General features: G+C 47.4%; 1 protein-coding gene across 1 annotated transcript in view; it reads left to right on the top strand.

Annotated features, from left to right (window-relative positions):
- RNF216 (ring finger protein 216) overlaps positions 1–14,876 on the top strand; it is a 76,198-nt gene that overhangs the window by 51,395 nt on the left and 9,927 nt on the right. Inside the window, 2 exon segments of the mRNA XM_030958013.1 lie at positions 10,427–10,524; positions 12,802–13,024. Of these exon segments, the coding sequence (XP_030813873.1) occupies positions 10,427–10,524; positions 12,802–13,024 (321 nt within the window).

Below are 14,876 nucleotides of genomic sequence, written 5' to 3' on the forward strand. Positions count from 1 at the left end.
AACCCACGATGGTTTTCATGTCTGATTGAGTCTAGATAATTTTGATTGAGTCTAGATAAGCATAGGAGAACAATACACACTTCTTCTCTGCAATCATCTTTAGACCAAGTGAAATGTCTTGGCTTCTTATGGATGTCTCAGAATAGTTTTCTTCCTGAACCCTAAAGAGCCATTTTCTACCCCAGTTAATGTCTGTGCCTGATGTTTGGCACTGGTGTCACTCATTAGCTGAGAACAGGTAATGTCCCTCTGGGTGGTAATTGCTGATGGCTTGGACAGCAAAAGCCAGCTTTGTCAGCCAATAATATCTTTTACAAATCATCCCTGGCTACAAATGGTTTGATGAATTTGAACCTTAAAAGTACTTTTCTAATAAAGTCAATCTCCTGTTTCTTTCTAAAAGTGCTTCATATCCTGTTTCACGAGGTTAATGCAAATGGCTCATTTGGCACTGGGTTAAACTGCTGCTTTTTTAAGTGGTACAGCTCATGTTTCTTCCATGCAAAACCTATTGGCTGACACTTTATTTTTGGTTGTTATGTGGCACTTGAGCTCTGAAATTAGGATGAAAAAAAGACAGTAGCTAGTTAGGAGAGTCTCTCATGATTCTCCTGGGATTGTTTCATTCCAGCCACCCCTCACTAGATCAGTGTCCAGTTGCAGGAGTACTGTTGGGACTTCTCTCTTGGAGAAAGGTGTTTCCATTCCTTGGTGGGTGACAGTTGGGTTTGCTGCCATGGAAAGCCTCTTCCCCAGGGTCACTGACTGGTCAGCAGGAGCTAAACACTTCCCCACGTGCTGGGGAACCACTTTGGAAGTGGTTTTCAGTAGCATCCGCATATTCTTCAACTCTGTTTTAATGGTGGTGTGTTTGTGATTGTGCTTTTTCCTTTTTTCCTTCCTCTCCTTGTCTTTACAATAGACATCCTGGGAAAAATGAGGACAGGATCTGGAAGTTGCTCTGGGGCTGGGGAAATGGCTGAGACCGGTCTGTGTCCAAATACCTCACTTGTGCTGCCAAAATGGTTGATTTAATCTCTGGGTATCCCACCCTCTGCGTTCTTGTGTGTGCCTCGTTACCCCTGTGAGGGTGTTGGACTTAATCCTTTCAGAGGAACTGCATGTACAGCATAGTTTAATAATCCACCCTTTGGATAATGTAACCCCACAACACCAGTTTTGATCCTTACTTACATCCAGCTCTGCCAAAGCTCTCTGTACTTGCAGTTCTTGTATTTTTTCCTTCTGTATGGGTGTAGGAGGAGGGAGATGGTTTGTGTGTGGTGAAGCTGACCAGTGGACCCCCATCCTGCGCCAGGAGCATCATTCCTCTGTGGCCTGGGGTGTTAGGATGGCTTTCCTTCTCCTGGACCAGTCAAGATTCTCCCCTCAAAACCAAATTGTCATCAGCAGTACAAAATTAAATATTCCAGTTTGTTTTGCTGTTGTCGTTGGGTCACGGCAGAAATTGCTGCTGCTTGGGAATGAGCTGGGTCTCAAATGGATCCCTGGAGATGGGGTGACTTGTGCTTTTTGGGGGAGGTTTTGAGGGTTTTTCTGCTTTTACAGATAACAGGCTTGCAACATCTCTGGTTTGTAGACAAGTCATGCCATGCAAATGCTTGAGCAGCGTGCTTAATTAAACTCATGTGCTCATGCAGGGCAAGAGGGGAACCGGTCCTTCCGATGGGTGTTTGTGAGCGTGGCAGAAAGGGAACTCTTCACTTGGGGTTTCACAACTCCAGTGTTGCAGGGTGCTGTTCCAGTTGTGTAGGGCTGTGTCCCACACAGCTCTGGGACCCCACAAACCTTGCAGGGGTTCCAAGAATTGTTCCTGGCCTCTTTTTCCCTGCTCTCACGTGGCTGTGCGGAACTCAGCTTGTCTTGCTGCATTAGCAGCTGCTGTTGAGAGCTGCTGCAGGTGCAGAGGCTCCCTTTGGAGTTGCTAACTCAGCTTAGCTTCAATGTCTGCAGATCTGAGGTGCTTTTTCTCTTACTCCAAAGCGTTTCCGAGCCCTGCATTTTTTCCACAACTAATAAAAAAGTGAATTGAAAGGGACTATATGACTTAGCTGAAAATTAAATTACAGGTTAAACAATTTTTCTACTTAGAAGACAGAATGTGTCCTGAATTACCCTCGTTTGGCAGGACATTGCAGCTCTGCTCCAGTAACCTGCCCGTCCTCCCAGTGGAGTTAAGGAGGCTTGATCGGCTTTGGCCAAGATTAGGCTGGTCTGGGGGTCAGCAGCCACTGGGCTCCATGGCCTTAGGTGGCTCTGTCCTCTCTGCCCTGCTCCTTGTGGGGCTGCTGGGTCCTTCCCAGTGTCCCTGGGCTCCCTGCAGCCTTGGGAGGGCACATTGCATCGTGCAGGGCCAAATAACCTTAGCAGAACTTTCAAAAACACCCACAAATTGTGGGTTTGAGGGTTTTCTCAACACTTCTGCAGTAAACAGAAACTCAGGCTCAGCTGGTGGGTGCTTTAAGTACAGGAGGGAATGGGAACATCACTCAGGGGCTCTGGAAGAGGAATCAGTAAGTTGCCAGGACATCTATTTCCCTGATTAGTTTTCTGCTTTGTTGTATACTTGTCTGCTTGATATATTTTGTTATTGTTATCCAGATACCTGTACAAAATAATAGATTTTATGCTGCAGGAGGAAATCCAGTGAATTTCTGCAGTGGAGCTCAGGTGTGAACTCTTTCACCACGTGGCACTTCTCAGTCATTTTGGTTTTTTTAGCAATTCCAGCAGGCTGCTGCAGGGCCATGGGTTCTGGTTTCTCCACTGCCTTTCTTAAACCCAGAGAATGAGCTGCAGGTGACTCAGTGTCACAGTGGTGAAGGTGCAGGGTGAGGTTAGCGGTTCACAGGGCCATTTTCATACCTCTGTGGTAAATATTGTTGCTATAAATATTACAGTTAGAGAGCTGGCTGCCCTGTGGTTCAGTTCAGGGGTGCAAATGTGTCCTGTCTGCACAGTGCTCATGTGGGGAGCAGCAGGTAAGTAACTGAAGCATACAGGCATTAAAGCAGTAAATCATCTGAATTTCTGAGTTTTCAAGAAGGCCAGATATCCCTTTGCTTTCTGTTTTCTCAATCCTTGCTCATTCCCCAACAATTTTGTTTATTTTTTTGTTGAGCCTGACCTGTTTAAAGCTAGGAACACCTTACTTTGGGGGTTTCCCCTCATTTGGGTTTAATTTTCCAGGCCACACAAGCTGTGCTTGCCCAGTTTCTGAGGGTGGACTTGTACCCAGAGCAAAGCTGTTTACCAGCATCAGTTCACCTTCCCCCATCCCTTACTGGTGTTGTGATGATCTGGAGTGTGAACTTCTATTGTAGGTAGAGATTGCAGTTAAAAATGTTCTAAATTGAAAACAAGGTGTGTTAATGCTGCTAAATTACCATCAAAATTGCTATATTGCAGAGACTCCTTAAAAAGGGTTGTAGGTGTGTTACATAAACCTGGGTCTCCATGCAATTTTTGATGGAGCAGAGGACATCTCTAACAGAGTTCCTCTTGCTGATCTTTTTGTGTTATAAAAAAATCTGGGAAACTGTAAGGGGAGAGAAAACCAAGGGAAAAAGGGTCTGGAAGAGGCTCTCTCCAGGTTCTGCCACCCAAAGGCGTAGGGGTTTGTGTCTGGGGCCTGGTGATGGGGGAATTAATTTGTTTGTCATGTGGTGGTGTAAGAGGGAAGTTTCAAAATTAACTTCAGTAATTGTTCCTCCTCTCAGTCTCACAATGCATTGTTAGCAGGTACCTCTGTAAATCAGATACCTTCCTTTTGTCAGCGTTTGCCTTCTTGGCATCCCTGGGTGCAGCCCCTGGCGTGACCTTCCGGAGTTATCCTTTAAAAATCAAGTTGCTTGTCTTGAACTGTAAATCTGTGCCTCTCCCAGGGTCTCTATTGTTTCCACCAGCTCCACAGTCAGATTTCATCACTTGGTGTTGCAGCTATTGGAAGCAGCATCCCTTTTTCTGTGAGATTGTGCAGAGGATTACCTGGATAACCTCCTGGATGTGCTCTGCTGGATTGAGTGCGGAATTCACTGGGGGAGGGCAGGAGGGGCAGCTGCTGAGGCTTTGAACTCCTCTGCTGGTATTTAATTATTTACTTTGGCTGGGAAGGCAGTGGCTGTTATCTGCAATCAGTCCAACAGATCTCAAAGCTGTGCTTGACAGCTGCAGATGTGTTTCCAGTAGCATGTGCTGAGTTTCTCTCAACTTTTTTCCCTGGGAAGGAGTGGTATGACCTCAGGTACAGTGATTTAGCCAACACAGTTGGTGTGAGGTCCCAGGATGTATTTAACCTGCCTTTCTAAAGTGGCCAAGCAGTGTTCTCCTCTACCTGCACTGCAGGTGCACTCAGGTTGCTGGGTGACCACCTCTGGGTATGTCACAGTCCACCCTGTACCCAGAATTCTCCATGTGCTGATACCTGGAGAGGTGCTTTGTGTGATACCAGCTTGCTCAGGGCTGGGAACTAGCTTTTGAAAAAAAACCCACAGAATTTTGGTGAGGAGAGCTTATCCTTGTGAGAAACACTTGTTCCTCAGCTCAGGGGAAGGCATCCTGGTGTGATGGATGTGTGATGCAAATACTCCAGTGCTCTTTTCTGCAGCCAACCTGCTGCCTGCACCTTTTGATGTAATTCTCAAAGCCCTGGAGCTTGAGAGAAAGTAGCTTTGAAACAATCATACTTCTTTATAAACATTCCAGAGAATGAAAAAAAAAATAGTTTTGTTCAAGTTCAAATTAAATGTGACCTTTCTCCATGAAACAGCTGTTTCTCATACTCAGGTTACCCTGAGTGTGAGATCAAGGAGCAATTTCTTGTGCTACTGCTGTTTCCACCTCTGGCCAGCCACAGGGTCAGTGATGCTGAGCAGCACTTCTTGTGTGAAGCTGCAGATATTTTTGCTTCATAGGTCTCTAAACCACTTTACCCACACCAGCAGCTGTTCTGGCCTTTTAAAGTCAAACTCTGAGGAGGGAAAAGCTTATTTTGGTTTGGTCTGTGTGTTTCAGAAACTTCTGAATTACGAATATGAGCTAGTCCTACTGAATTAGGCAATAGGTGGGAGTTACCACACATTTCTGGTTCTGGGATTATGACACAGACAGCCCAAACCTTCCTGGGAACCAGCCTGGAAGGAAAAGGGCATTGAGTATCTCCAGTGTCTTAGAGATGGGGTGGGACTAAAAAATATGCTCAATTTAACAAGAACAGGCAAAACAGAAGACATTGGTTTGGGTCATGACTTTTTGTAGTGGGGTTTAATATATGGCTGTATAAAAGCTTTAACCACCCTTCTTAAAGATTGGACTCAATGGAGATCTTTTCCAATCTTAATAGTTCTATGATTCTGTTTAATGATTCTTGGTGGGTTTTGGATATTAAATGCATGTTTTCCTTATCCAGCTTTTAATTCCCAGTCACTTTTTTTTAACCTCTCTATTTTTATGCCGCAGCACATTCTTACAGCCTAGCCCAAGCTTGTACCTTTGCTTTATTTCTCCCTGTGACCTCTCCCCTCACAGAACAGCTCCTGGCCGTGCTCAGGAGAGGAGAACTCGGTTTGTTTTTCCCATTTTCCCTTCCTGCTCTCCGTCCCTGCCGTGTGAGCAGCCGCCACTGAGGGGCAGCGCTGCCTGGGGAACAGCCGTGCTCCCGGGGGAGCTGCAAACCACGATGTCCTGTCCTCCCTGCCCCGTGCTCCATCACCCATCCAAGGCATGGCATTCCTTTCTGCACCCTGCCTGGATTCTGTGTTTGGGGTTGGTACTTGCTGCCCATCGTGCCCGTTGTGTGCAGCTCCAGGACAGAATATTGCCCCAGCAATTCATGCTGGAAGGAGCTTTCCCTGCACTGGGCAGTCAGGGATCTGTGGAGCTGGGGTCACCCCTCCTCCCTGTGCTGTTTGTACGTCTCTAAAGAGGGGTCTCTTACCCAAATGGATTGTCTTGGGCTGGATTATAGCCTCTTTATCCCAGCTTAACATATGGGAAATCCCAGAAACAGCCCTGAAGGAGTGTGTTCATGAGAGCTTATCCATGCTTAAAGGTTGTATTCATTCATTTAGCCACTTCTGCATCAATTTTTAGTCAAGGTCGGTGCAGTTTTATGGACTGTGAGACTTTGTGGGGAGGAAGACTCTGTGGTTCTTTGTTTTCCCATTAACTCATCTGGTAGGGAATTGCAGCTCTTTAATTAAAGCAACACAGTACGGACTGACCCTGAGGTGCTGTTCTGAGGCTCTTGCATTCACATCTGCTTTTGGGTAAAGCTCAGCCTGTTTGGGGTCAGCCTGTGCTGTTGCATGTCCGAGAGCTGGAGGAAGCAGCAAATCAATCACTGGGACTGTGTCCCAGGCTGCCTTCCTTCCCTCCTGCCAACATCCCACGTGTGCCATGGGCAGAGACCGCTGGAGCGTGCACCTCGCCCTTCCTGGGGGATGCAGGGAATCACACAAGGATTTAATTACCCAGCATATGGGGAGCTGAGGGGAGCTCAGAGCCACCACTGGGAGCGGAGGGCGGTGACGACAGCCGGGGCTGTTGCCTGTTGTTGTTTAAGTGGAGTTTCCCCCACCCTCTCTGCGTTCTGCTCAGTCAGTAAATGGCTCCGTGTAAACTCCCACGGCACAAGCGGGCAGGCGGGAATGCCGTGGGCAGTCGGGCTGGGATCTGGGTGGATCATCTGATGTTTTTGTCCATGTGGCATTTGTTTAGGTTGCAATTGGGAAAAGTGACTTCTGTTACTGACTGTGGCCAAGAGAATGTGGAGACTGGCAAGGAAAAGTTGATTACTTGGGATTTTTGCCCCCTGTGATGAGTGGGATGGACTTTAGAGAGTTATTTTTAGTTGATAGGGTGAGGGGGAAAAAGTCTAGCTGTGTTTAAAACTGTAGCATCCACTGGAAGTACCAGCAGAAGTGCTGAGGAAGGTGGTAAATTCATATAAAACATTCCCTGCCACCTTCATTAGGTGCTGGGACAATTAACAAGGGTGTTGAAGGGCTTTGCAAAGTGTCCACCCTTGGCCAGGCTGGCCCTGAGCACAGAAAGCTGCACATCCAGCACTGACCCTGGGAACAAAGGATCCTCCTGAACCCAAACATGTTTGTGTTAATCCCGGCTGCTTCCTGGCGGGCAGCGGGAGGAAGTGGAGCCACTGCCTCTAACAGATGTACAGTGAGGAGATTACAGGGTGAGATTAAACACCCTCTCCATCACATCCTCCCTCAGCCAGCACAGCAGTAATGGACTGTCCCAGGCTCCCTGCCAAGCTGGGGCAGATGTAACAGGCAGCAGATTCTGCATCTCCTGTCTCCATGCCTGGTTTGGAGCCGTTTCCTAATGCCAGGACTTCTTCAGCACCTGAAGCGTGAGCTGCCTTATCTGTACCTGCCTGTGAGGAGGAGCGGGCTGGGAGAAGGCAGGAGAAGACATGGAATTCACAGCATCCAGAAATGATGCATTCAGCTGAAGTGCTGTTAAAGCTAAACACAAGTGCCCCTACCTGAGTGCAGCAGGGTTTGCTAAGGGACCAAGTGCTGAAGAAGTTGGGAAGGATCTTTATTTTGGTGGACTGAGGTGCTTTTTGGCTACTATGCTTAGAGTAGATGATTTCAGGACAGGGAAGAACTTGTTCCCTCTTTCTGGGTTTAGGTGGTGCCTTATATTGCTGTAGCCAGCCTTGGTGCCTTGTGCTGCTCTTCCCATGGAAATAATCTAGGTTGGTTGCAAAAATCAGCTGTTCACTGTGTGTTTAGGTTAATTAATATGGTAATGGGAGAGTATCTTCCATTATCAAACGAAGGGATGGTTCTGAAGTAAAAGAACACTTTGTGGAAATTGTAGAGTTCAGAATTGTCATTGTGTGAGATGTGCAAAACCCTCCTCAGCCAAGTGGGTTGGTTTTGACTCAGTAGAAATTAAAAAAAGGTCACTTCTCTTGGGCAAGGGCTGTGATCTCAGTTGTGGTACTGGGGCAGTAGCTGTTGTCTGAACCATGGGCTTCCTCCCCAGTTCTGTATGAAGGGATCAAACAATGTGCCATTGTTTTTGGGTGGAATAAGGGGAAAATCACAACAGGTTCTGCCAATGACACGTGTGTGGTGCATATTCCCAAGCCTCCCATGGAGAGGACGTTGCTCAGCCAGAGGCAGCACCAGGTGACACTCGGGAGCTGGGAAGCCCCAGGACTGTCCCCTTCATGGGGTGCATTGGCACAGGCCCAGCTGCCTGTGGGTTTGCAGCTCCTTGAGGACAGCACAACTTGGGAGGGATCCCAGAAATGTGCACAGCTGCAGTGGGACCTGCTGAGCCACAGGGGAACTGGATACCTCCCGTGGTGCCATCCCAGGAATGTACAGGCCATGCCTCTTCCCTTTCTCCTTGCCTGCACAGAAATCCCTTTTCCTGAGTGCAGGAGACAACTGTTTGGCAAATAACAGCAGCTTGGGCTCCAGGGAGAGCATTGTTTCCAATAGCCACCAGGCTGGAGGCAGGAGCAGAAGGGAATGACTTGGGATGAGGGTCTAAGTGGCACCATCTGCTTCTGAAGGGCATCGTTTGGGCAGCAGAGGAGGCTCCTGGAGTTAAGTAATTGGGAATAGCAGGCTCCTGGCTGGAAAATGTGCCAGCCCTCCTGGCAAAAAGCTGTTAAATCTCTGTTGCTGGCGTGTGGAAGCAGTTCTGTGTAACAGGGCTCCAAAGGCTCTTTTTAACCCTTGGTGTACATTTTTTAAAAAAGCAACCTAAGGCACTTTTGATCTTGGAATGGCATGTGGCCAGGTGTTGGGAATAAAGGGGAAGGTGGGTCCTCATGGAGGTATGTGAACAGCTCCCAGTCTGATCCTCCTGTGCCGCCAACAGCCAGATGTGGGCTGCCAAAAATGCACACAAAATGGTGCCTGTTTTAACAGCTTTAGCAGGAAAACACAGGGTGTGATGAATGATTCATGAGAATCAATAGAACCCGAGGCATTTACTGCCCCTTAAAACCAGTGCCTGCCTGCCAAGGGGTGCATTTGCAAGGTGAGTGATCACAGAGTGCTCTGCTGGGTTTTGGGATGCAGTCACAGCTCGCTGCAGCCCTCACCCTGCTGTCTGCAGACACATCCAGCTCAGCAGCCAGGCCCAGGAGCCTTTCATTCCCCAGATGAAAGCACGAGCAGTTGGGCATCTCCCAGCGAGCACAGATACAAACAAGGCCCCATTTTGCATCCCCCCCTCCTAGGGTGGCTTCCTTGGAAGCTTTGGCCTTCATCCTGTTTGTCTGATTCACGATCAAAAGAGTGTTGCTGCCTACGTGTGTCTTGAAGCATTTTCTTCTTTCATATCTCACATAAACGGCCAATTTCTTCATTAAAATAAAATGGAGGTAAATACAATCAAGTAAGATCTGTCTCTGCAGTGGTTGTATTTTGCTGATAGTGAGACCAGGGCTGGGCAAAGATCTTTTGGGACCTTTTCTGGTCTGCAGGGGAAAAGGATGCTGCATAGCCAGATGGGTTTTCCTGCCAGGGGGAAGGTTGGATCTGAGAGTCCAAGTCCCAGCCATCCTGAAGATGAAACAGTTGGATCATAAAACATGTATTTTTTTCAAGTCTGATCTGGATGTTTTTTAATCTTCCTCAAATTAAAGGAAAATCTCGTTTGACCCAAAACAAAATTGTTTTCTTTGGCCAGCCAACTGAAAAAATCAGCTCTGTCCCCAGTGTTGGTCCAAGCTCCTTTCCCAGTTGTACTTCCACAGAAATCCTGCTCCATGCAACTTTACCAGTCCTGGCTTAGAGCCTTGTTGCTAAAGAATTTGCAGGAACAAGAGAGTTCAACTACTTGCTCTAAGTTTAGTCCAGCTATTCTGGTTAAGTTTGTAAATATTTGTTCATATCCTACCTCGTTTTTATGGATGTTTGTCCAGATTCTGTTTTTCAGCTGTTTAATCATTTATTTTGTATGATTCTGCAAAACAATATATATATTTGCTTGTGTGTCTGGTGAAGCTGAGGTTCCATCAATGGTGGAATTAGAAGCCCTTTATATGAAGGTGAAGGATTTTGGTCAGGAAACAGATGAACTTGATGTCCTTTGGCCCTACATTTTTACCTCTGCAGTCTCCTCTGGGTTGTGACTGATGAGCCTGGTAGCTGTCCCATGAGTTTTAGGTGATTGGGATTTATGGGTTTATTTTATATCTATTTTCTTGTGTCTTGTGAAGATCTTTGGTTCCCATTATCTGTGGCCTTTGGTCTCCTATGGAGGTCAAACCTGCAGACCACTGTACCATCCTGCCAGCCCCACCCTCACCTGAGAACCTGCAGCTCTATGGAGGAATTTTACAGTTCTTAAAGCTGTTAGTGGTGTGCTGGGTGGTTTTTTTCCTTCCTTTAATGTTTGTTATCCTCCTCAGGAGACATGTCGGAAGTGCCAGGGGCTGTGGAAGGAGCACATGAATCTCACCTGTGAGCAGCTGGCTGAGAAGGATGACATCAAATACAGGACATCCATGTAAGTGAGACCCCAGAACCAGGGGAAAACAGGGAGGTGGATGAACTGGGACTCACAGGACACCGTCCCTCAGTCCTGGGGATGGCAGAGCTGAGGGGTCAGACAGCTCCCAGGATGGGATTTCTGTCTGTGAAAGATACTTGGCAGCAGCTCCAGCTGGTAATTTGAGAACGTGGGAAAGCTGTCACCAGCCCAGCCTGCTCCTCTGGCTGGCCCAGTGTCTGCAGGCTGGCACCTGGTCCTTCTCCGAGGTGAGAAACCCCCATTAGCATTGCTGGGGGGGTGAGGGAGGTGGTGTATGGAGGCAGAGGAGTGGATTGAGTCACAGTAGGTCATTACTGGCCTTTGAAAATCTGGAGTGGAGACTGCACTGTTTGCTCAGCTGCTGCTTTGTGGGAGAGGATGTGTTTTCCTCCAGAAGCTTTTGCCTGTTTCTAACCAGTTTGTAGGAATTGTTACAAAGTGCAGTCATATTTTAAAATATGCAGATGTAAATCCTGACTGTTACCCTAAAATCTTTTGCAGTTTGATTTCTCTCTTATCTACAGTAAATGACAAAATCCTCTGCCTTCAGGAAATGAGGGAATTTTCATTTATGGAGCTAAATGTCTGGTGCAGCCAAGTGGGACTTGCCCACATTGCCCAATCCCTTCCTCTCTGATTTAGTCTGTCTGGCTTGAGTAGAGGTTGGAAAGCTCCACCACTGGGATTTGAATGACTCTTGCTTGCTCATCCCACAGTCCTTAATTCAGAAGAAAATCTTTACAGATTTGATATGACTTTTTTTCCTGCTGATCCTTTCCCTGTAGGAAAGAGGGATGAGAGGGAGGAGGAACGATTTGTCATGTCCCTAATAAGGAAAAAAATACTAGTTTCAAAACTTCAGCAGATTGTGTCTGTGGATAGATGAGTCTAACTGCCTGATACAATAAAAACTTCCTTTTGAAGCCCTGCATAAGGAAAGGGAAGCCCAGCTGGAGTTCAGGCTAAACTTCCTGCCTTGCTCAAAGTTTCCAAAAAAAAATCTGCATTGACAGCATCCTGTTGAGTGGCAGAGGGAAGAGCAGCTGCAGCTCCAAGGAAAGTCACTCTCAAGTTGGGTTTTTGTGCCTATTCTTAGCACATCTCCACATGCCTGGGTGCAGGTCATGCTGGCTGTAACTCTGTGGGTGTCTGCAAGGCTGGGAAGTTCCCACCTCACCATTCCCTGCTCCTCTGGTTGTGCTGATGGAGCAGTTTGTGGGGCTGTGCTGTAGTCCTCAAAAATACCTCCCTGCCATCTCCCAAACATTTGTTAGCTTTGCAGATGCTGAAGCAGCTGGGTGGAGATGCCTGGCTAAGGATGATCCTTCCCCAGTGTCAGAAGAATTGTGCTTCCCTCCATGCAAACACGCTGGCTTTGCTCTGCTGTCATCAAATTTCACTTCTAGGTTGTGAATTAAAGTGTAACGTGATCTCCAGCGGTCAGAAAATGGGCCCTCAGGATGATCATTTATATTCTGAAGTCTTTTAATTAAATGACCAGGCCTTTCTTCATTTCTGTGCCAAAATAGTCTTGCTGTGAGCTGAGCCTGTGCTGGAGTTTGTGTCACTGCCAGGGTGTCCCTTGGGAACAAGGATTGAGCTTTGTCCTGGATTCCCACTTGTGCTCTGTTAGATGAAAACCCATTTCTTAAACCTAAAGCAAGAACCTCTGCAAAATATATGTAGGGAATCTTAGAGAAAAGATAACACCTCTATGGGGAAATGTGATTATTTTTCAGTTACTGATTTAAATTTAACAAACACTGAGTGAATCTGGAGCATAGCAGCCGGGCTTGGAAAAGAAATACATGGTCATGGCAACTTTGTAGCCAGAGCAACAAGCAAACATAAAAACTAGAGGTGACAGCCAAATGTTTGCTTTTCCTGCACTTTATCTCCTTGGCTGTATTTTCCTTCAGCCAACTCAAGCATCCATGTGCCCTTTGGCCCTTGAACTTGCATCTCAAATTCCTCCCAAGCCAGAGGCTGGTGCTTTGGCTCTCGTGGAAACCAGGATCAGGGCTACAGCATGCAGCCAGTGATTGACTTTTTTTCACTTATTTTGTTCTCGAGTTGTCCTGGGCTGGCTCCAAGTGGAGCTGAGCCCAGATCTCCTTGGAACAGCAGCAGACGTGAGGATGGAATCAGAGCAGAGAGGAGGGGGTTAAAACCTTGCTGGAGTAGTGTGAAAGTCATTTTAACACAGGCTGGTGAGTGCAAACACCCCTTTGCTAATTCTCCCTGGTCTTGCAGAGAGGAGAAGATGACAGCTGCCCGGATTAGGAAGTGCCACAAGTGTGGGACAGGCCTGATCAAGTCGGAGGGCTGTAACCGCATGTCGTGCCGCTGCGGCGCCCAGATGTGCTACCTCTGCCGGGCTGCCATCAACGGCTACGACCACTTCTGCCAGCACCCCCGCTCTCCTGGGGCACCCTGCCAGGACTGTGCCAAGTGCTCCCTCTGGACAGACCCCACAGTAAGTAACAAAGGATTTTTGTCAGGGATTCTCACCCCAGTTTCAATCACCGTCCACACCGGCGCTTTGCAATACACACATTCCACTGGGGGAAAATGGTTTTAGTCAGCACAACTTTTACCTTTCCCAAGGCAGCTAAAACACCACACTGGGATCCTGCAACAGCACAGAGTCACATCTGACCACAGCTTGGGAGGAGCTGGTGTTGCTTTAGGGAAAATCAGCTCCTTTCACTTTTCAATCACTTTTCCTGCTTACACTCTATGTTTGAAGGGTAGAGCACTGTTTTTTCATTATTTAATTCTAGTGCAATGATGGGATGGATAATGTAGACAGTGGCATTATGTATGGTAAGCACAAAGGCAGTGGCCACATTAGAAGCAGGATGATAGGTGACATTTACTATAGTTTATGAGGATTGAAGTGCTGGAAGTGCTCTGAGTGCTGTTCTGGAGAGTGAGGCTGGTGGGGGAGCAAGTGCTGGCAGCAGGCACAGCAGCCAGCTTTGGGGTTATTGGGACTCACTCCTACTTTTGCAACTGAGATGGTGTTGGCATGGCTTGGCATTTGGAGGCAAGGAGAATTGTGGTTTTGGTGCCCAGATGATCTGACTGCCGGCTGTGAATCCTGTCACAGAGATGGACCCATCAAAAAAGTGCCTGCAAGCCCAGAGTTGTAGTGGGGTCCATTCTCAGGGCTGTTGTCAACAGCTGCAGAGGGAGAGCTGAAGTGTGGAGTGAGCTGTAGTAATTTAATACAGCTCCTATCTGTGACAGGCTTGGGAAAACTTGCTGCAGCAAGTAAGTCTCCGTAAATGGAGTTCTTCAATACTGTAAATCCAGGAGTGTTGGAAGGAGCAGGAGTTGCATTTCCTGCTTTTAGCAAAGCCGTAGAGAAACATGAATGTGGATCTGCCTTCCCAGAGCTGGCCTGAACTTCCTTTTTCCTAATGGTTCTTTGTCTTGGGTTTCTGCAGCTTTCCAGGCTGTTCCCAGCCCCCCTGTCCGCAGGGAATGTGTACAATCCTGCATCTGCACAGAGTCAGGGAAAATCCACTCTAAATCTCTCCTTTCTTCCTCCAGGCTCTTGGGGATCTCCCAGCAATGTCACAACCAGCATAAGCTTCCAAGTCTTTTGCTTCTCTGCTTTTATTCCCTGAATTATCCTGTCAGTGTGAGCTGTTAAACTACACACAGCCACCTCCTTGCAGGCACCCCTGGAGCGTTTCTGACACCTGGTTCTGAATTTCTGGGATTGCTGTCCCACTCCTTTTCCAGCAGGATGTGATTTGGGGCTCAGCAGCACTGTCATTCGTTGTTCCTGCCAGGCTGCTGATTGTGCTGGGGGATGGCATTTGTTCAGAGCCAGAGAAAACATGAGGCCTCTCAAAAAAGCTCGTACTGTACTTTCAAATAAATAAATAAATAAGCAGCACAAAGAGGCCACTGTCACCAGGCCCTTTCCACCTCTCTAATTAACCAATGTTGTGGCAAAGAAAAATTTCCCACTGTCAGCACAGAGCTGGCACTGCCTGCTCTTTTATTATTTAATTCTTTTTTGGATGATGGTGGGCTGGTGGGCTGGGGAGGTGAAGCTGGGTGACTGTCCTTGCTGCAGTGCAAAGAGTAACACAAAACTCAGCTGCTGGCTTGAAGCTGCGATGATGGTACCTGTGTGCATGGTCCTCCCTCACAAGGGGCTTAGGGACACCAACCCAACCCCTCCAGGGTGATCTCTGCTCTCATATGGGACATGGAGACAAGAGTTAGCCTGGTAGATGTAAAGAGGAAAATGGAATTTGAGTCTTGACATGGAGATTTGAAAGAGCAAAAGACCATTGCATCAGTATTGT

The sequence above is a fragment of the Camarhynchus parvulus genome, chromosome 14 (assembly GCF_901933205.1).
Source record: "Camarhynchus parvulus chromosome 14, STF_HiC, whole genome shotgun sequence".
NCBI lineage: Eukaryota > Metazoa > Chordata > Aves > Passeriformes > Thraupidae > Camarhynchus > Camarhynchus parvulus.